General features: G+C 39.3%; 1 protein-coding gene across 1 annotated transcript; it reads right to left on the minus strand.

The window, feature by feature from the left end:
• Positions 1-149: 149 nt before the first annotated feature.
• Positions 150-23,298, minus strand: LOC121420580 (deleted in malignant brain tumors 1 protein-like). The gene is made up of 19 exons (XM_041615244.1): positions 23,078-23,298; positions 20,342-20,518; positions 18,332-18,616; positions 16,844-17,851; positions 16,057-16,371; positions 15,116-15,442; positions 13,970-14,302; positions 12,793-13,119; positions 10,895-11,248; positions 9,292-9,675; positions 8,049-8,402; positions 7,305-7,634; positions 6,312-6,668; positions 5,126-5,458; positions 4,175-4,585; positions 3,604-3,948; positions 2,648-2,974; positions 1,988-2,315; positions 150-474 (listed from the first exon to the last, which is right to left on the minus strand). Exons 1-18 carry the CDS (start codon positions 23,124-23,126, stop codon positions 1,999-2,001), a joined length of 6,333 nt encoding a protein of 2,110 aa, XP_041471178.1. The 5' UTR covers positions 23,127-23,298; the 3' UTR covers positions 150-474; positions 1,988-1,998.
• Positions 23,299-23,691: the final 393 nt, after the last annotated feature.

Genomic DNA, 23,691 nt, shown 5'->3' on the forward strand with positions numbered 1-23,691 from the left:
TGCAACTAAACTCTTCATTTGATCAATAATGTTTGCTTTATTGTAAATATAATCAATATTCTCTGAAAAAAAATACTCCTATGCACTTGTCAGTGTCATGACCATGCACGTCGTAAGAGCTAATATGATATATCAATACGGTTTTTTGGATAGAATGTAGAGAAATAGGTTCTGTATATTCAAGGAAATATGACATCAATCGTTATTGAACGAACTATAAAGAAAATGTAACAATTACATCTACCTAAACAAGTATTTTCCTTTGTACCTCAACATCATCGTTCAGTTTTCAAAATAAATAACTCTAACCATATGAAGCATTGCGTTAATAAATCCCTTAAACACCTCTAAACACGATAGGTATAAATAAATCCAAGGATGAATATTGAGAAAAAAATGTATTGAGCGCACATCAGTTGTCTTTATTACCAGAAGCTCGTGACAAATATTCCCATGAGGACCAACCTATTCCAACTGAAAGAGAAATAAAGCATAATAATATGAAAACTTTCGTCTCTCAAAACAGACACTAACCTGCCCCAATCATTTTTTTATTTTAAAAAAACATTTTTTTTATTCTTAAAACATATCCAATGTTTTGAAATTATTTATAACTTGTCAAGATCGATCATCAATAACCTGCGGAAGACAAATATAGCAGAAATTCAGTAAAACCCCCCAAAGTTACAGCAATGATAAACAAGGTTGAATTTCGGAGTTAATTCAAGCATAAGATTCGTACAATACAATCTCATCGGAACTTCCGAGCAATCCAAAAATTGGTACGTAGAAACACTTCCATTCTTTCTATGGTTTAACTTTACAACTTCATATTTTAACGGTATGAAGAAGAATTAGGAATGTCCCAACTGATTTTAAGGACCAAATTGCTATGTATTATCTTAGGGGATCCACGCTCTATAAGCAGTGCCTTTCAGTGGATCCCCTTTGATTTGTATTTGTTTATATGAAGAATGCTTTATTTGTAGTTGTTCATGAGGTGTTTGATGGAAACTAACATGAAAACTTGAACTTATTGTGACCATTTCTATATAGAGAGCCTTCCTTCGCGACAATGATTTGGGAGGCAGGTATTATTGAAACTGTCAGTATTCAGGCTGTTTATAAAGGCTGAGGTAACTTACAAATGGATTTCATATGAATGTTAAATACGTATACAAGATAGTTCTTTACCCTTGACTTCTTTTTTTTCAAATCTTAATGGGCCAGGGGCCCAGGTTCGATCCAAGCGGAGGCATCTTTTCAACCTTTGATTTGCAATGGATGACAGCTCTGAAGGACATTGAGTGAAGATTTCACTATAGGTATATATAAATTATTTATGATCATGCATACATTTTCTGTTAATTTCTTTGATTAGTCTTATGAGGCCCTTTGGCTTATCACTTGATTGTGATTATTGTAGGAAGAAAGCAAATTTGGCAAAAGGATTATATGTTCTGTATGAGCTTACGGCAACGAAAGCATCAAAAGGTTGATATTTTGTGAGGATTATAATACTCATAGTCCCACTGCTGTTGGATGCTGTACCTTCCTCTATCCAAATAGAAGAGCTTCGCACATTTTATTAGATCATTGGCGAACAAGGTAACTCCTCATGTCCTACCTGGGCGTCAAAGCGAGGATGTTACAAAAAGTGTTTTTTTTCTGTTTCTTAAAAGTTGGATCAGTGGCAATGGCTTAACATTCATTCATTAGGTATTTCCTTGAAAATCCTAAGCTCACTATTTGTAACATCATGAACACTGAGGATATGAAGTGTTTGGTTGCAAAAGGGGTTAGATCCACTTTGAAGCATTACAACCATATTCGATTGGAAATTCAACTTTTCTTTGGTATGTATACATTGACACAAAAAAAATCGAATTTGATGAACAATGGATCAATACCCTTTTTGCAATCGAGCTCTTCATATATCTGCGTAATTGCCCAATGAAGTGTATTAAAAATGTTGTTCGAGATTCACCTGAAGAATCACTACTTGCATACGACCCCAGCATCTTCATAATGATTACAATCATGGACGCCCCAAGGTGGGTGATCGCAGTCGTCGAGAGTCGCCTCACTACCAGTGCATTCGACATTATCCAACAGGATACGACCAGATCCCGGTCCGTAGGTTGTGCCCCACCAGATGCGTTCAGCACGTTCGTAACCGAGCATACGACAGACCACGTGACCATCGTTGATATCCCAGAAGTCATCGCACACTGAGCCCCAGGCCCCGTATCGGAAAATCTCCACACGGCCTTCGTTAGCGGTCGCGCCATTCACCAAACGGACGGGCAAGTTCACTTTAAAAAAATTACAAGTAAAAATGGAAGATGAGATCATTGTAAGGTGTCACGAGCCTTGTTACAACAGGAAGGCAAAATATATTTACTTGACCAAACCCATTCCCTCTATTAAAAAAAGATATTGCTAATTGACAAAAGTGTATGAATATGATTGGCCATCTAACACTGATAAAAGCGAAGGTAATTTCTGAACTTCGTTTTGCCCAAACTTGGAAGAAATATCGATAACTTTTTGACGAGCGGGAGTAAGGGCTTTTTTACTGTTTCATGTGATGAATAAGAATAAAATGTAGCACAAAAGCAACAGAAAGTAATTCGTTAACACTTACAGTCTCCGGTGCAGACAACCGAGGCATCCTCTGTGTGGCCACAGTTATGTTCGCCCCAAGATCGGTGGACACAGCTCGCTATGTTATCCTCTGTCCCCTGGCAGACCACATCATCCAGGACAATGTCCCCACTACCTTGCCCGAAACGGGCATATCCTGGTGCCTGAGAAGCGCCCTCATATCCCAACATCCTGCAGACAACGGCAGCATCAAGAGTATCCCATGAGTCGTCACAGACGGTTCCGAATTCTCCGTCATACAGCACCTCAACTCGTCCCTCGGCCTTGCTACTGCCATTCACGAGACGAACGACAACGCTGACTGGGTCTGTTCGGAATATTGATACAGACTAAAGAATGTAACTTTGATCTCCACTACTAGGCTCTGGGGACCAACATTGCAGGTGTTGGGGCTGACCATGCAGAACATTACACTTAGTAATGATATTTGGGCTTGCAAACGAAAACGTCGGTTTATTAACTATTGGTTCCATTGCTTAAACATCAGTTTAGATAGATACTCTACTATGAAATTACCAACTTTGACGTGAGAATCAATTCCCACTTTAGTAGCACAATAGAACCAATAAAACTGCATTTGTTCAAAGATTGTTCCCCCATTCCAAAGCCCGTAAATAGAAGGAAAAAACAAGAATACAAACAAGCGAAGCTCAAGTCTGAGAATGACAAGGAAGAAAAAATTATAGAAATAACATGAGTAAGATAAAGAATGTTTGATTGACTGATTGCATTTATTCTTTTTCATTCCAAAATTTAACAAAAATTACAATGTAAAGCAAAGCACAAAATATAATATACAAAAATGAAAAACGGGAACTTACTGGAAAGCAAAGCTTGTTAGAATGGGTTCCCTGCAATAAATAGTTAATCAAAGTATATCTTTGATCAATGTAAATTAAAAATGTTTGTACAATGAAACGGTTTAGACGGTTTTACCTGGACTGTTGCAAATTAATCCAGCATCTTCATAGTGATAGCAGTTATGTTGTCCCCATCCAGAATGAGAACAGTCGGCCAAGTTCTCTTCAGTTCCGTCACAACCAAATTCACTGAAATGGATTGTCCCAGTGCCTTCACCGAAGGGCATTGGATAGAGAGCGCCTGTCGGAGATATCGCTTCATAGGCACTGCTGAAACCAAGCATTTTGCAAGCCACGTCTCCGTCCTTTTTACCCCAGTAGCTCGAGCAGATTGTCCCCCATTCCCCCTGGTAGAAAAGCTCTACCCGACCTTCCCAGGGATAGCTGCCTCCTACTAGGCGGATCTCGAACTCAGACGGTTCTGTAAAGCAACAAAGATGCCAATCATACAGTCACATGAACAAACCAACCAAATTTAATGGGGTAATAGATTTCGTCGGTCAGGGGTCAGTATCTCGCCAGCGTGACTGTATCATAAATCATGACATAACAAGCAAAACTTTCTATACGAAATTCGCAACTACATTCCAATTGGGATGGGTACTATTCTTTCAAATTTCATTGTATATCTTTATTCTAATACTCACCTGGAATACTGCAAGTGACACCGACTTCTTTATCCTTATCGCAGTTCCAGCCCCCGTTTGGATGAAGTTGACAGTTGGCAATGTTTGTTTCCTGTCCATTGCACTGAACATCATCAAGCAGAATGCGTCCTCTACTCTGTCCAAACTCGGCATTGTTCGAATAGGACGATGCGCCTCCGTAGCCCAACATTCTACATACGACATCAGCGTCGTTTTGGGACCAGTAGGTATCACAGATAGTTCCATAGTTCCCATATCTGTCTGTTACTTCTACCCTACCTCTGGATGGCACATTACCGCCGACCAAACGCACCTGGCGAGGCATGGGTGTGGTCACCATTGGAGTTGTCGTTGGTGGCGGTGCTGATTCAGTCGTAGTGCCATCTGGAGTTGTCGTCTCAGGTTTGCTGGCTTAATGTTCAAAGATGTTAAATTTAAAAGCAAACGAGAGTTACCAACGACCCTGAAGGTTCACTCTAACATTTCCTGAAGGCTTGTTCTAAATCAATAAAGCCATGAAACGTTTGTTTGGGATACCACCATCTTCCCCTTCACGGACCTCTGTTTGATGAACTATAACCCAAAGGTGTATCAAACCAGTGAGTCCAAAACTTTTTTGTATACATTACCAACGCTTGCATGACAACATGATGTGAAGTATGTTGCTTGTGCTTTTTGTTTACCTGCTTTACTGTTACAATTGGCATGTGTTTATCTTTACAAATGTTTTGAAGCACTGTTGTACATAGGTTTTACAACAATAGGTTCGTCATGTGGTAATAAATTACAATACAAAAATACAGATAACAAATCATCAAACTTGTTTTAAAATAAACACATATTACATGTAGTTGCCACCCATCCCACATAAAAAAAATAAATCCAACTTTTTTTTTAGACCAAATAGTTGGTTTAAGGAGGAGGGCCATATGTAATATACTCAACACGTACCACTTGGAATGCAAATAACCCCCGCATCTTCATTGTGACCGCAGTTATGAGATCCGAATCCTCGGTGCTGACAGTCTCTGAGGTCATTTTCACTTCCGGTGCATGATACGTCATCAAGCCAAATCGGATCTGAACCGGGTCCAAACCGAGCCTGACCGGGTGCGCTGCTTGCAGTACAGAACCCAAGCATCCTGCACACAACCGATGCGTCTTCTATGCCCCAAAGGTCATCACAAACCGTCCCCCATAGTCCTTCGTGTAGAATTTCAACTCGTCCTTCCTTGTTAGAGGTTCCGCCGCTCAATCGAATGTCATTAAACACAGGACCCGGCGCTAATCATATGAAAGACAAGAAAAATCAGGAAAAAAGTTCAATGGTAATGGATTTTGTATTATCCTTTGTTGTTACATTATAATAATATTTGATGTAATTTATGAAGAAAAACACATTACATAATTTAAACAATACTTTTAATTAAAAAAATACTTTTTTTTTTAAATACTTTGCAGCTATTTTACAGCTATGTTACAATTTTATACACAATTTTTTATGCCCTCATACAGTTACTTATCGATAGTACAGCCCGGTGAATCATTGACTTTGGGAAGTACAATGAGTTAGTTACAATAATATGCTTAATGATTATCATTTTTATTTTCCAATTTCCGCCCATCGTCCGAACACCCTGCACAACACAGGACTTTATCTTGAAGCGACTAGTTAGTATAGCAAGGGGACAAGTTGTTGGAATATACACTGACCGCAGTATACCATAACAAAATATTAGATTAAAAGGACCTTGGGGCGTTAAAAATATTGCTATCATAATGAACAAAACAAATTAATGATTAAATAAATCGAAATAAAATTAAAAAAATAAAATTAGAAAGAATGAAAGAAAGATGACATTAGCATGAATAAATACCATGAAATACAAATTTGATTAAGAATAGTGAAATATATTATTAATACAAATGATAGAAATTAATGATAAGAATAAAATTAACATAAACTAATGGTGTTAAGGAACGAATTACATTTAAAAAAAAAAACAACTGATAATGGGGGGGTGGTAAAAAGTTAAGGAATAATAACCATGAAGATAAGAATAAAGATAACACAAACAAGAAAGATTAAAACTACCAAATGTTTCAGTTGGTAACTGTTTCCTGGTTAACAACGTACCGTTGGTAAAGCAGACGACTCCCGCATCTTCGTTGTGATTGCAGTTATGAATCCCGACACCCCGGTGAGGGCAGTCTAACAGATCAGTCTCTTCCCCTGTGCACGCTACATCATCGAGCCATATCTGGCCCTCCCCAGCTCCGAAGTAAGCCGAGCCGGGCGCAATGGATGCAGCACAGTAACCGAGCATTCTACACACAATATCAGCATCGGTCTTGCCCCAAGAATCATCACAGACAGTTCCCCATTCGCCATTGATGAATATTTCAACTCTTCCTTCGTTGTCCCCATTTCCGCCGACCAAACGAACCGTGTGGGCTGGAGGTGTTGGTGCTGCCGTTGGTGCTGCCGTTGAAACTAAAGACATAGGATGTTATTTAGTCACAATCATATGAAGATTTTATTGATTCTCAGGAAAACTGCATTTTGTGTTTTCATTCACTGCATTTATAAAGCTGTACGGATGATTGGACGCATGACTGCATGCTGGCCCGTTCGTGTGCTAAATAGATGACATCACCTAATTATCTTACTTGACCATATTTCAGTCGTGCGGAAACTCGTGCGTTTAACGTTTAATACGAGCAATATGAAAAACCATGTGGGGAGATACCGAATATGCTGAGGGCGTTTGGTGAAAATGTCTAGTATTTTCCTTGTTAAGGCTAGCGTGATCTGATGAGAAAAAAACAAGAGCAGGGCCCACAAAGACAGCAGTTGTGCATTTTATGAGTCCATCTTGAGTGCATGAAACTTACAGAAGTAAATACAATGAATAGAATAAATCTTTTAACATTGCATTGTTTGTGTTATAGTAATAATAATAATAATACATAAGATTTATATAGCGCACTTTCCATCTTGATTAAATGCTCAAGTCGCTTCAGAGCAGAACAACAAAAACTATTTACATATACATGTAATACATGTCTGAACAATACGTCAATGTCTATCAAAAAAACACTTTTATACAGATATAGGTTATATTATCACCTGCAAAAGAACAAACAGCTCCTGCATCTTCAGAGTGACCACAGTTGTGAGATCCAAAGTCTCTGTGTGAGCAGTCCCTTATGTCTGCTTCATTTCCCGAACACTGGACGTCGTCAAGCCAGATACGACCCGAAGCCTGCCCATACCGTGCCGATCCCGGCGCTTCTGTGGCAACACCAAAACCCAACATCCGGCAAACTACTGTAGCATCATCGAGGCCCCAGTAATCATCACAGATGCTTCCCCATTCCCCGTCATGGTAGATCTCTACACGTCCGTTGTTGTCAGAATCACCATTAACCAAACGAACCGTTTGTTCTGGCACTGGCACTTCGAATTAAAACATAAAATAGATAAAATATTGATGAATAGAGCCTCACAAAAAAAGACAAATAGTCGTCTTTATTATTGGTGTTTCGACGAGCGATTATACAAGAGGGTAGGCCTATACTTATTTCACGTCGCTGTAAGGCAGACTCTAATCTATGTTAGATTGCACTTATTCATTTGGTACTTAACGTCATTCTTTGAGTACAACATACCACATTATAAACACATTCATGTTGTGTGGGTTCAGCATTTTTTCGATAAAGTGTGTAACTAAAAGGCAACGTTAAATCAAAGTGATAAACAGAAATAGACAAAAGTGAGTCACTTGATAAATAACAGGGACACGAAAACTGTCAATAACGTTGGAACTCCAAACTAAGAGGTACCAAAGGTATGCATAATATGATTAGCTACCTGCTGAACAAATAACCCCGGCATCTTCGGAATGGCCACAGTTGTTGGTTCCAAATGCGTTGCGCGGACAGTCTGTCAACTCGGACTCATCTCCCACGCACCTGACATCATCAAGCCATATAGGATCCGTTCCTTGTCCAAAGTGAGCTCTTGTTGGTGCGTCTACAGCCCGGCCAAAGCCTAGCATGCTACAAACAACTGTGGCGTCATCTAAATCCCAATAGTCATCGCAGATTGTCCCCCATTGGCCATTGTGCAGTATCTCCACGCGACCCTCCGTTGGTGAACCACCGTTGACCAATCGTACTGGTGCTGTCCACGGTGATACAGTTGTTACATGGATGGTTGTTGTAACTATATTCAACAGGATGGCCAAGAACAGAGACGAAGAAATAGAGAGAGGGGGGGGGGGTCAAAAAGGAAACTTGCTCGTGTTGAAGAAAATATGTGATATTTTCTCCACTTAGGGGAATGAAGTGGGATCTTAATAAGATAGGCATGCTGGATACACAGAAATGTTTACAGAAATAATGTAAAAAGTGATGTTAAATAGGAACTCCATAACTTTTGTGTACTTTTTACCTAACAGTAAATTTCACAAATATTATGTAAATCACTATGTAAACTACAAAACCCAATTTATTGTGTAAATATCACCTAATTTAAATGTTTTACAGAAATTGTGTAAAAAGTGATGTTAAATAGGAACTCCATAACTTTTATGTGATTTTTACCTAAAAGTAAATTTTACAAATATTATGGAAATCATTATGTAAACTAAAAAAATATTGTGTGGGGATGGCGCTATGAATGTAAGGCGTCACATGCACAATGTTTATGAATTACATGAAGTGATGTCCTCGCTGTAGCCACAGTCATAGCTCCCAAAATCGTATGCTCACAGTCTCCAAGACTCATTCTATTCCCTACATATTTAACTATACTCTAATTAAATGATATTGAAATTTTTTATAGGAAGTGCGAATGCACAATATCAAACACAATCCCCCATGCCCCATGTAAAATGAAAACAATGATATTGTTAACGATAGTACATTGTATTCTATAAACCTTCTATAAACCTTCCGGTCAAAATATATTTTTCTGTACCGATTCCATGATAAGATGCCATCAAACGAATGTGAAAAAAATATGCAAATCAAAAGTTATAGATTTATTTCATTTAGTCCCGCTTAATCAATGTTACTCAAATTGTGTAAAAGTAATTGTTTAAAATAATTACCTGTATTGAGGCAAACGACTCCGGCGTCTTCCGAGTGACCGCAATTGTGGTCTCCAAAGTCTGGGCGAGGACAATCAGCTAGGCTGGTCTCAGTTCCAACACACCTCACATTGTCTAGCCAGATTGCACCAGAACCTTCTCCAAACTGGGCTTGGCCTGGAGCACTAGTCGCTCCTTCGAAACCTAACATCCTACAAGCTACATCAGCATCATCTTGATCCCAATAATCATCACAAATAGTTCCCCATTCTCCATTATACAGGATTTCAACTCTTCCTTCCGATGAGATAGTACTTCCGCTCAATCGGATGTCCTCAATGGGAGATGGTGGAGTTGGTGTCGTTGATATCGTTGTCATGGGTGTTGTTTCCGGTATTGTTGGCTCTGCATGTGGATCGAGGGTAATTTAATATCGATGGAAAAGAGGAGATAAGATATTGTTCTTTTCGTTCTTTAGGCTTACTTAGGGCCAACCTGAGGCGTCGATCAATGTTTTGGATCGGGAGGGGGGGGGGGGGGGCGAAGTGAAAAATTTTGATACAGAAGATCTGCCGGTGGGAACCGGCAGTTCTTTGCATGATTATAAAATACTATGTCCATTGACCCAAAATGACCTTTGAACCTAAGACGTGTGCAAAATAATCATTCATACTTGATTACCCTTGTGCCTATCTTTCGTGAACTACATTTGTAGATCCATAAACTTCCAAAGTTATGATGCCGATCCAATCAAATACCACCAACATGGCCAAAGTTCATTGACCTTAAATGACCTTTGGTCTTGGCCATGTGACCTGAAGTGCGCACATGGTATTCATGGATACATGGTTGCTCTTATGTCCAAGTTACATGAACTAGATCAATAAAATGTTTAAGTTGATGACAAGTCCAAAAATACCCTCAACAAAGTTTGTTGAACCTAAATGATATTTCATATTGATCATGTGATCTGAAACTCAAGTAGGATGTTCATTAATACTTTATTATTCATAATAATTGGCATTTATATACATGTAGCGCTTTATCAATCTAGAACTGCTCAAAGCGCTTCACAATTATTATTACCCGGTCACTTGACTCATAGCATTCCAAACAGCGTGTTAGGCGCACAGTTGCTAAACCGACCACAATGACGGTTGTTTCTTGCCAGTAACCAATTAGCACCTGGGGGAGAGTGGCAAAGTGTTGATTGACGCCTTGCCAAAGGGCGCTAGGTCATGGTGGGATTCGAACACACGACCCTCTGATTTTTACAAGGCGAGAGTCAGAACCGCTGCACCACGGCGCTTCCATTCTATCATTCCTATGTCCAAGTTTCAGGAGCAAGCTTTATATACTTTTTAATATAAAACAACGTTTCAAAAACTTGACCTTGGGTTAAGATTTTGATGTTGAGTCCCTCAACATGGTCTAAGTTCATTTACCCTAAATGAACGTTGACCTTTCACGAACTAGGTCTATACACTTTCTCCGTTATGATGTCATTTCAAAAATTTAATCTTCTGTTAAGATTTGATGTTGACGCCACCTCCGTCAGAAAAGTAGCGCCTAAAGTATCGCTCTTTTATGTAGGCGAGACAAAGGAAAATAAATAAATATATACCTATTGAAAAACATGTCACCCCGGCATCTTCAGAATGGCCACAATTATGTTGTCCAGGGGTACGGTGGTTACAGTCCAGTAGTGTTGTCTCGTCTCCGATGCACTCCACGTCATCGAGCCAAATCCTACCCGAGCCCTCTCCGTACTGGGCCAAACCTGACGCATTTGAAGCACCATCGAAACCCAACATTCTACAGGCCACAGAAGCGTCGTCGATGCCCCAACCATCGTCGCAGACAGTGCCCCACTCTTCTTTGTAGTATATCTCAACCCGTCCCTCGTGATCCGTACCACCCCCGACTAACCGAATGTCAGTGATCGTGCAGAATGGTGATGGCTTGGGCGTCTGCGGCTCTGCAAAGACAATGTTACGAGCAATACAATTATCCTGCAAAGGCACCGTGAAACCACCTCCAAACCGACCCATCGCTATACCCGAACACAAAGGTCAGGCATTCATTGAATATCGTAGTCAATGTTATCAATCGTTAAATGGGTTCTACGGTGAATGAAGTTACTTTATGATACAGGCCTCGTGAATCTATATGGCCGATGTGGCTCTTACCATACAAAGTTTTATGTGACCCTTGGCATACGAAATCTATAGCCCTACGTATATATTTTTTTTTGGTTCCTTGGCGGACAAGACGAACAAAAATGTTCAAAGAAACTCGAAAGCGAGTAAGCGAAACAACCGAACTTTTTCTAGGAGCGTACTTTTGCGTTCCTCATCGTTCTGGGGCAAGAGGGTTAAAAGTTAAGTTTTAAAGGTGGCATCCATTTTAGATTCATGCAAATTTGCAAGTATGTCCGAAGTTGCCGTTCGAGCAACCAAGCTGAAATTGTTCTCGGATCTCATAGGCACATGAATCAAGAAAACAAATATTATCGGCTATTACTAGTACTGCCAGTACTAGTAATAGTCGATATTGCAGGGCTAATGCGCAAAAGGAAATTATATTCATATTCAGGTAGACTGTCAACGGTTTGGCTTTGAAAAATAGTAAATTGGCCATGAAATACAGAGGCAGTCCCTCGCTATTGCGTGTAAGAGGCTCGATAAATGATGTCTACACATTCTCAGGGGTAAATCCAGTATTTTAAAAAAGGGGCATTTATGTACACGTGACATCTGACAGCGAGCAAAAATAGAAATGAAAAATAAAGATAAAGATTCTGGCTTGCGTGTGCAAGACATATTCACATTAACAAATATGATAAAATGGTATTCATTTTTTTTTTGGTATTTATTGTGATAAAAATTCAATTAGCAGCCAAAGGCTGATAATTGAATTTGTACATAGTAAAATTTTAGTAAACAAACAAGCGAAACAGTAAAAAAAAATAAAGTATAAATGTATAATGCTGGAAAGGGGATACAAAAAGAAAAGTATACAGAGGGAGAAGTAATGTCAAATACAGGAATGGGGAAAGGTTAGGAGTAAACTAAATGTATATACCTTTAACATAATGCACATTTTAACATAAATATATATTTACCCAATTTTGAATGAATAACAATACATGTAGGTTGAAGAGTGGATTGTATGAAATAATACTTGCTTTGTAGAAAAGAAAAAAAATAAAGCTATTAATTTGGGTGAAATTGAAAGAGGAAAACATGTATAAATACTATAAATGATACAGTAATCTGGGTTGGGATTGCTCTCGATATGCTTGATAATGATTCTAAATAAACACTCTGTTGATGGTAATAAAATATATTTTTTGTCTCTAAGGAGGGGGGGCACCTAAGGAGGGGGGGGGGGGCAAGAGCTGGATGTTGTGCTGCCCTTCCTGGATCCGCCACTGCTTTCCAATTTTCATCCATTTCAAAATTATGTTTGTATAATGATTAAATATATGTTTCGTAAGTACTAAAGAAGTGAGATAAGTACCTGCGATAACACAAATGACACCTGCATCTTCTGAGTGGTCACAGTTGTGTTCCTTAAATGGCAAGTGACTGCATTCTGTGAGGCTGAGTTCGTTACCCAAACATTCTACATCATCCAGGAGAATATTACCGGAACCCTGGCCGAAGCGCGCTGATCCTGGTGCCCCCGAAGCCGCATCGAATCCGAGCATTCTGCAAACCACGTTGGCATCGTCCAAGCCCCAGACGTCGTCACAAATGGTTCCCCACTCTCCGTCGTATTCGATCTCGACCCTCCCTACAAGGTCGCTCTCTCCACCAACCAAACGTATGTCCGTAATCGTATGTTCTGAAAGGTAGTATAAAGAAATGAGGAAGGGTGGAATAAGCTTGTGTTTCCTCATGTCATAATGTCTGTTCACTACATGCAAGTGTTGGAATTCCTATGAGAAAAAACAATCTCGGTGTGTGTTCATCGGCAAATTGCCAATTCGTCTATTGTCACATGGTCGACCCGCCACATGGTACTCCCGTTACATGGTCTACCTTAGTCTTATACCATTGTCTAACATGCATTTGGTTCAATAATCACTTCATCTAATCACCAGTTCGTCTATTACCATTTCGTCTCATAACCAGTTCGTCAAATACTCATTTTGTTTTTATTACAATTCGCCCAATTAACAAATAAGTACCAATGGTATAGGGACTAAACGGCTACTGGACCAACTCGTTAATAGACGAAATATTTAGTGGACGAAATGGCAGTTAGACTTGTTGATAGTGAACGAAATGATGGTAGAAAAAATGATAGTAGACGAGTTGGTAATTGGACGAAATGGCAATAGACCAATTAAAAATCGAGAACCATGTGAAGATTTACACTGCTAATATGGTCATAATCTATTTAACAATGTGGGGAAGATTTCGCAGTTTAATGTCACCTGAATGTGACCACACAGTTATCATGTATGTGGGTCACTGCGCCCTTAAAAGTGTGCCGAGTTGAGCACCCCCCCCCCCCCTTCACACTCTCTCCTTTTTTCCTGGCTTTTTAAAGTAAACGTACAATATTGTAGATTTCTTAACTGTAAGTTCCACAATCATGGGGAAACTTTGAAGTCCATAATACTACTCTAACGTGTGCCATTAAGTAAGCATGTCCAGTTTTACTTGTCAAAATGCCCAAACGACTATACCTTCAGCAACACAAACGACCCCAGCGTCTTCATAATGAGCGCAGTTGCTCACTCCGAATCCAGGGTGCTGGCACTCTGCAATACTCTGCTCCCTGCCGCTGCATACCACATCATCGAGCCAGATCTCACCCGAACCCTCTCCGAATCGAGCATAGCCAGGCGCTTCAGAAGCCCCAGTGAAACCAAGCATCCTACATACGACGTTGGCGTCATTCAGGTCCCAGTTATCGTCACAGACGGTTCCCCACTGTCCATCGTACAACACTTCAACAGTCCCCTCCGTGTTTTCAGCTCCACCGAATAGCCTCACTTCAACAGATGGTGTAGGTGGGACTGTATTAAAGAAAGGTGAAGGAAAACAAGAAGGATGAGGTAATTGTGATAACTTGATGCAAAACTGTTTATCATTAATTGGTAGGGTGACAAGGAACGCCAAGAGTTATCTTTCTTCTTCTCCTTCTTCTTAAACCCTGTGCCTACAAGGCGATCCGATCCGACACGAGTTATCTTTTTGATAAATTGTATTTTTCATTGAATGTGAAAATTCCAAGAAGTCCAATTATTTCGGCAAATTCGACAATAGTGTTAGGAATAATAAAATCATAATTATGCTTTGTGGCAATCCCAGTGGTCAGAGTAAAGTCCAAATCGGCTTCAAGTCGCAGCCGATGATGACGTCATTAAGGTCGGATTTAAATTTGCCTTTATCCATACACTAGAGGCTCGACTAGATTGAATTCTTAGTTTAGTAGTCCTGCCACTATTATGAATTCAAGATTGTATTGGTTGGAATGTTCATACAGATTCTTTGAAATTCGGATCGCAACGAGTCGCATTGTGTTTAACGGACTTTCCTCTTTTTTTACTTATTCTTTTCTTCTCCGTCGTTTTCTTCGTCTTAGGTTTTTTTTGTCTTCGACTTCTTCGGCTTGTTTCATATTGCGTTATTTAGCTTTAACTTTTGAAGCTATATATTATCAAGATTGTGTAAGAGGGATGTCTGTTGGAAATCTACGCAGGCAGCATCAAGCATGCAATTCAAACAATGTTCACCGATATGGGGAATCAGGCTTCTTCCTTGAATATCTTTTTAAAAAGTCCTTTGGTGACTTTCAGAACAAGTCATTTATATTGGATTAACCGTACCTGGAGGAATGCAAATGACACCAGCATCTTCGTAGTGGTCGCAGTTGGTCTCTCCAAACCCGTCGTGATAACAGTCCGCAAGAGTGGTCTCATTCCCAGTGCAACCAACCTGATCAAGCCAGATAGTACCTGATCCTGGGCCGAACTGGCCATAGAGCGGAGCATCAGTCGCACCGGTGAATCCAAGCATCGTGCATGCTACAGAAGCATCGTCTAAATCCCAGTCATCATCACAGATGGTCCCCCATTGGCCTTCAAACTCAATCTCCACCCTTCCTTCATAATCACTTCCTCCATCAACAAGGCGTATGTCAGTGATGGCAGGTTCTTATAACAAGAGACAGAAATATTTGAATTAGAAATTATTGTGCGTAGGCCTCCTACAACGAACAAAATGAAATACTTAAAATTGCATACTTTAGTTCAAGTTTATTTAAATCAATCAAAACAAGAGACATATTACATAGTTTAACCAAAAAAAATGAGAACACATTCATAGGTTTGGGACCCCATAGAAGCAGAGCTTGTGAGAGAGGCCCCTTATATAGAACATTACAGCAAGATTGATATGAAAAATATATGCAATGATAATCAAGAGAGTAAATAAGAAAAATACATACAAAAATACCACATACACACACACGCACACAAATGGTTTATTAAGATTATATTTACGATATTTTGTAATCTTTAAAATAAAATTTTTGAATATGGGCAGTGTTGGACTGGATCTAAAACTTTGTGGCAACTTACTCCATTCTTTGATACAAACTATCACAAATGAATTTAAAGCAGGATTTCTTCTTGCAAGTGGTTGGTGGATAAGATTTTTCTGCCGCCTATTGTACAAATAGACATTCGAGTTAACAACAAATGCATCTTTTAAAAATGAACAGTCGAGAGGATTGTGATTTGTACATAAATGTCCCGAACATGTTTACCTTGGGGAAGGCAAACAACACCAGCAGCTTCGTGAACTCTACAGTCACTCTCTCCTATTTCCCGATGCTGGCAGTCGGCTATGTTCTCTTCGACCCCGCTACACATGACATCATCCAGACAGATGATCCCCGTCCCGATTCCGAAATGGGCAAGCAATGGAGCGCGGGTAGCTTTGGGGAAACCTAGCATCCTGCATACAACGTTGGCATCTCTAATATCCCAGGAATCATCACACACAGTTCCCCAAACTCCATTAAAAAGAACCTCCACGGTTCCCTCCGTGTTGTCGCTCCCACCGACAAGCCTTACTTCAACTAATCAAGCAGTTTTAAAAAATAAACATATGAATAAGTTATTTTGCATCGTAGGTTGAGAACTGTTTACGTCTGGTGTGGAGGCCGACAGAGAATACTCGCTTCGGGACAATAAAATTAATACTTAAGTACTGATTGATTTTTTTCCCATTTTGTTATATTATACATTTTATTATATACATGTAGGTCTACAGATTTGGTAAGTGATAAAAGTAACTTTCACTTTTAAGTTCCCATTAATACCACCTTATGTGAACGCATGCCATCAGTTTTACGTGATTGTTTCTTTACGAATTATCTTATTAAATCAGGGACACGGGTCTCTAGTTAGACCTAGCCAATGAGGACAAAGGATATACCATCAAAATACCACTTATGATATAAAATTTGAACTTTTGAATGGAGCACAACCCAGCACAAGAAAGTGATTTTACTAGAATAATTTTGTATAAAGTTCAGGACGTCATCCTACCTTCAGGAAGAAAAGCATCTTCTATTTCCTGGCATACGTCCTGTACGCTTCTGAATCCTGTGTACTGAAACAGGGCAGATTCCACCTGTTCATGTGTGAGTTCTGGATTAAGAGCAAGGAAGATATCCAAAGCTTCTTGGGCTATGATTGAACAACGACTGACATCGGTTAAAATGTCTAGTGTGCTGTTGGTTATATATGCAGCAACGTGATCAACAGCAGGAGATTCGGGAGGTGAGGCAAAAGCCTCTTGGATCTCTTGACAAAGGGAATTCCTGTCTGTGAAACCACTCAGATGCGCCAGCAGATTGGAGGTATTCTGAAACACGCCATACATGTCAGGGGCATTATCACCCTGAACTGCCTCAACTATCCCGTTAACAAGGTCATCCCATGTTTCACACAACTCTGCAGCTCTAGGGATCACGACTTTTGTAAACGCCACGAGGAAATCGGTTGTAAGCTCTTTCAATGATGACTCAGATTCAACGATTCCGACACGAGCTGTACACACATTGTCTATATCGTTGAAGGATACACCGACAAGATTATAAATGATCTTTTCAATGTGATCTAAGAAGTCGAATGGGCGTAGTGCATTTGATACAGATGTTAATGGTTGGGTCGTTGGGAACGTTTGTGGCATGTATGACGACATAGCTCCTGTTATGTTTAGAATATACCTACAGTGTGCTAGGGCGTCGAAAGATGTCCCTTCCCTCAAAAACGACAAGATTGGATCGCAATACCCTCTTACGATGTCTAGTCCACCCGGAGCCACAGTCAATTGAGGGAGTACTCGAACGCAAACCTCGCCTTCAGCTTCTATGAGGCTCGTGGCTTTCCAAGCAGCGCCGGCAGCTTCAATGACATCTGATACTGCCAAGCGAGGAAGAATTTGGCCAGGGACCTCGAAAGGTTCGCTGATCGGATACTGCGATAGGCAGGCAAAGGAACTGTCCCAATCTACATACCACTCTCCGGCTATCGGGCAGACAGACGGGACATCTAAAATTAAACAAGAAAGTGATTATTATTAACTGCAGTTAGACATATCATTTACTTTGTTTATTTGTGTATCAAAGCAAATGCAGGACGAGTCACTTTGTATTAAAAACTACGGTTTTATAAAAGTTTAATCGTATTATGGAAGAATTTTTTTTATACTCTTTTAGATTTCTTTACATTATTTGTATCATATAGATCTATGCATGGAAACGATGTGTAATAATGTGCATATCGGAAACCGAGGGACTTGTAGGGGGAGACTAACCCCTTTACTCGGGGAAGGAGCCAGTAGCTGGATCGCGCGCTCACCAAGGTCTCGCCAACTTTCTTCATCGACCGCTAGTCTTTTTTAGCCTCTACTTGTCAGAGAACATAGCGGGGCCTTGCCAAAAGGTTAGAATACGAATCGATGCATTTTCTCTTTGACCCCTTGACTGCCAAACTAATAACCCACACAGCCCGTTTTATTTGATTTCTTACCTGAAGTGCTTGTTACTGGGGGTACAGTTTCCTCGGTGGTATCAGTTGTATTGATAATCATTCCAGGAGAGGGCGGTGTACAATTGTCTGAGCTGTCACATAAGCAGATGCTGGCGTCCTGGCTCTCATACGTCAGTCCAAGTTCTGGAGGAAACATTGTACTCGCGTCAGTTGGACCCAGGATGGTCTTGACAATATCTTCTCCTGCGCATGTGTCCCCGGAAGGAAGAACACCAGATATCCAGGGTCCACAGTCCCGAACTTCTTGTGTCAGCGTCAGTGGTCCTATGATTTTTTTTTGTAGAGAACAGCAAAATTCATTGTACTTATTACGATTCCATCTGATACTGACAGCGATTTCCCCGTCATGATCAGTGTATCATATAATTATCGTTTAGTTATAATCTACACAAAGGAAGGGGGGAAAGGGTTTTAAAAGCTTGGAACAAGGAATAAAAAGTAAACAAGGGTGAAATAGCTGTCAATGAAATTCAATAGTTACTTGATAAGAGTTTACTTTGAAACAAAAAAATGTCTACTTATATAATGCTTATGTAATGAAAATGAAAATCCATAATTTATTGTTCGAAATATACATACTCCGAAAATTTGCTTTGCCCAATTCATCGTGGGCCCGGCAGCCACCGTGCAGCGCCAGATCGACGAGGCTCTATCCCTTTAATTGATGAACGCCAAACAGGGTAGCAGCAACTCCCATCTTTTAACGTCTTTTGGTCTGAAACGCGGCCGGGTTTGAACCCCCGACCTCCCGGACGCTCTACCAACTGAGTCAACACACCAGTAAGGTCATTGAATAAGATATAGCGTCTAATCCGTGGTCAAAAACTTACTACTACCGATCGGACGCGTTAGAGAATGAATCAACAACGTCACGCCAGGCTTTGCTATCTGGCATGGGAGTTGGTAAATCATGTAACAAAGTATCTTTATCCCTACATACATGACATACGCAATGATCAAAATTAAAAGGTTTCCGACCTTTGTTTTTATGAGGGAGGCGCAACAAACGTACATAAAAAAATAACTTCTATCTCACTACGGAGACAGTGACCAGCAAATGTTATTCTACAATGAATTACGGTTGTAGAGGTAGATGTAAGTTAGCCCCTATTGATTACCCATAAGTATACCTTTTACATTCTACACATGCCCTTCACAGGGAAAATTTGTTTATAGAGAAATATTGGATTCCAAAATCAAATGTAGTTTATTACATGCATTTCATGCAAGAACGAAAGTCTTGTCTTGAGTCGCATGCCGTGACCCGAAATCATGTAACTACTTAAAACTTCTTTAAGCTTGATCCTGCCCTTGTTAGCATGTAGGATCATTTTGTTTTTGAAAGTGATATAGAGACCAACGTTTGCATCTTCTACTGCAAGAAGCATGAGCGACTACTGCTGCAATTCCTTAATGCTGTACTAATCAAAACCCATAGTGAACTTACCTAGGTACTTTATTTTCTCCGCAGGAAAAAATATATATTTGGCATAGATTTAACTTTGCTATAAATTTAAAAAAAAAATTGTTATTGACTAATTTCATCTAAGGTAGTCAAGGAAGTACATTTTCATAACATTTCCTATGTAAGCGTCGCTTGATGTTTCTAATTATTGATATACTACAGTAGCCAACATGATAAACATAGGCCATGAACGGAAGGTAAAACCATTTTTAATCTGAAACGCTGACGTACTTTTCTCGTCACCTGGGTCCCGTTGCATAAAAGTTACCACTATGGTAACTTTGCCATCCAGTGGTAACTACCATGGTAACAATGCTCACCAGCCAATCAAAATCAAGGATTCCATGAAAGATACCATTGCATGACAAGTTACCATAAAAGTTACTTTTAGTGTTCGTGTAAGTGTTAGTAATCATGAAAGGTTAATCGAGACATATTAATCATTAGCTAACTTCGAAAAGGCTCAAATGCAATATTTTGCGAACTCATAATCGTCAAGAATCATCCAAAGGTTATATTCTTACCGGATGCACGAGCAAAGTGCAACGCAACAATCGTCGTCATACAGCTGGTAACGCCTTCTTCACAAGTCTTTTCTTGAGGGGTCTCTGAACACGTCACTGTACCGGGATCTACAGGCACAGGGAAGCTTGGATCGTCAGATATCATCCCAGCGCACGTCCTGCAAATTATGGCATGTCCTTAAAAAGAATACAATTTCATTTATTTATTTATTCATTCATTCATTTATTTGTTTGTTTATTTATTTTTCTAAGTGTATATTTATCTATGTATTCATTTACTACCGTTGTTCTTGCATTGCCCATTTTCCAGATTTTGGACTGAGCTACGTGCAACGAATTCTAGAACGCAGTAAAAATATATTTTTAAAAAACCCTTCAAATGACAATGAAAGGCTGAATGGTCTTTTTCCAAAATTGGTGATCCGAGCAGAAGGTCGTCTTAAGTTTTGCAGCTGACGAAATATTGCAAATATCTCGTTTGTCCAGAGTCCAAGGCGAAACTGGAGCTTTGGATTAGCCAGTCTTCGACAAAAGCTTCTTGATTGCTTATTGTCTGAAGGGCATTTCGCAACACATTTTCTATGTTCTTTCGAGCGTTCGCTTTAACTCCCTATTTCTCGCTATAATCCCCCAGATAATCTATGCATTTTACCTATTAACTATGTTGCACTCTTTTAAAATGGCAAATCGTTTTATAATACAAAGTACGAGGTGTTCAAGAGATTGGATTTTGGACAAAATAGTCTTTAAAAAAATCGGCCGAATTCTAATGGGGAAAGGGATTTCTATGGGATGACCCTAAACAAAAATTAGATAAAGCGTTTGAAGACCAAGTGGCAATGCCCCCCCCCCCCGCAAACGAGGGGGGGGGCCTCATCTTAAAAAATCTGATGGGCATGTCTTAAGACATGTCTTAAAATGAAGTGAAGAGATATCGAAGGGCCGTCTCTAAAACTACAAACTAAAAATGGTTGCGTTTTATGGAAGATGAATGCAAAACTAGTAAATTTAAAGAATAATTTTCAGCTCAGTATTGGCTTTAGTGTCGATTTGGGATTCGATTACCACCAAAATATACAATAAATAGATAAATGTATGAATAAAATGTAGGAAATAAGAAGAAATATATATGTGCATGTTAGACGGTTTATAAAATGCACCACCAGAAATGTTTTCTAAAATGTTAAACAAAGATATACATGGTTGTAAATTTAGCTTTCATAAAATCACGGTTAATTTGCTATAGTCATTTATTTCTAGGATATTTTCGACCATTTCAGAACATTAGCAATGCCAACCTGCGCTATGCATTCGAAATTTAGTTGAATATGTCGCAAAGACCATGCTACATTATCAGTACAACATTTTGATATAATTATTAGAATTAATATTTTTTTTATTTATTTGTTTATCTATTCGTTTATATTAATTTACAACATTTTAAACAATGTAGCACAATGAGTTTTACACTGTTTTTAATTGCAGCCCGTTAAACATAAAGAGCCCCCGTCTATAGAAAAGAATGATTTAAGATTACAATCGATCATTTGTTATTCAAATTTCTAAAACATAACATCAGAAAAGATTTTCTTTTAATACTCTGCCAATATCAATGTATTCTAAACAATCTTACGAATTAGTTAAATATTAACATTGATCAGTAATTTCTGCACAACATTACATTCATTTTAATCTGAGAGGATAGCCCTGTCCTTGTTAGAAAGTAAATGTGAATAATGGAAATGGGATTTGAAACATACATTGTAGATCATTTATGTAAGAACACATACTTAATGGGTATTTCTTCTGGCTTCTTCTTAAATGGAACTTAACATTTAGGATCGTGGTTTCTTTTCACATTCGTTGCAAGAAAAAAATGTATTCATTTAACTTAGTATCTTCATGGTCTTTTAATTGGTTCTGTACTTTGCTACTATTTGTACTATTGATTATCTTAATAATTGTGTTTTAAGATGAAATCCCTCTTTACTCGATAGCATAATCTGTCATTGTTGTTAGGATGTATCAGACTCAGTACGTAACAGTTATTCTACAACGGTAACCAAGGTATACAATTTGGGTGCAAGAACAGCCGAGGTCCATCTCTTAGCTAACTTGGTTTAAACATGGGACGTTGTTGCGTGTACATGAAATCATCTTGTGTGCCATTCATATCCTCATGATACATCTAGAAGTGTCCCAAATTAATGACGAACTTACCGATATCATCAGACATAAACACAATTGATGTTGTTTGTTTTGATTTGAACAAAATGTACTACCATGGACTTAAGTCCTTTCTTATATTCGTATAAGCGCATTGGCGGCGGAAGCCCAAAAAATTAGGAGGGGTCCACCTGAAATTTTGTGATGGACACAGGTAAAAACATTGACAAGCAAAAAAAAAAAAAAGTCATCAACCAAAATCTTCGGGGGGACCAAGCACATTTTAGGGGGGTCCATATGAATTTTTTTGGGGGACTCAGGAAACAAAATTGACAAGCAAAAAAAAAAAAAAAAAAAGTTATCACCTAAAATTTAAGGGGATCCCCCCCCCCGCTTCCGCCGCCTATGTATAAGCGGCGCAAAAAGTGTTCTTATGAACATTATCATCTTGTTGTACCTTTATTTTGATTAATGTTGAACCCGAATAACTAATACCAAAGCATTTCAGATTTTCATTCACACACAAAAAAGAAAAAATTGTCATGAATGATAAAACAGTTTCTGACTCACCCGATGCAAGGGAAGCCCATAGGATAGAGAATAGAAGGAACGTCTTCATGACTCCTACTTTGACCTTTACGGCTTCTCCGAACGAAGATGATTTTTTTTTTACACCAGCGCCAATATTATCATAGAACCGTCTCAATGTGATGAACGATTGAAAGAAAATGATAATCAGCCAAATGAGCTGGTAGTTTATATTGGTAAACCAACTAGTGATGTTTCCTACGTAACTGACACCATCCGCCAGTGCATCTCTGTGACGTCATGTTTTTGGAACCGGTGCACCGCGGTGGCACTGTATTTTGATGCGACGTAATCTTCGCCGATCACTTTCCGCGATTTATTTCAAAACATTTTGCAACACCTTGCAAACTTTTAAGGCGGCATATTCGTAAAGACGGGCGGAGTTGGGGGCTGTGCCCTTGCCCATCCAAAAAAAGGGGGGGGGTCACAACCAAGAAAACAAAGAAACCAGCAGGAATGGGAAAGAACATAATAATACGTCACAATATATCCAACGATTAGATTTTTAATGGAAAGGGTTTTGGGGGGGTTGTTTTTTATTATTTTTTTTATTATATTTCCCTCGCTCGCGTATCCCGTCGCATCTTAACCGCAAC

The sequence above is a fragment of the Lytechinus variegatus genome, chromosome 8 (genome assembly GCF_018143015.1).
Source record: "Lytechinus variegatus isolate NC3 chromosome 8, Lvar_3.0, whole genome shotgun sequence".
Taxonomy (NCBI): domain Eukaryota; kingdom Metazoa; phylum Echinodermata; class Echinoidea; order Temnopleuroida; family Toxopneustidae; genus Lytechinus; species Lytechinus variegatus.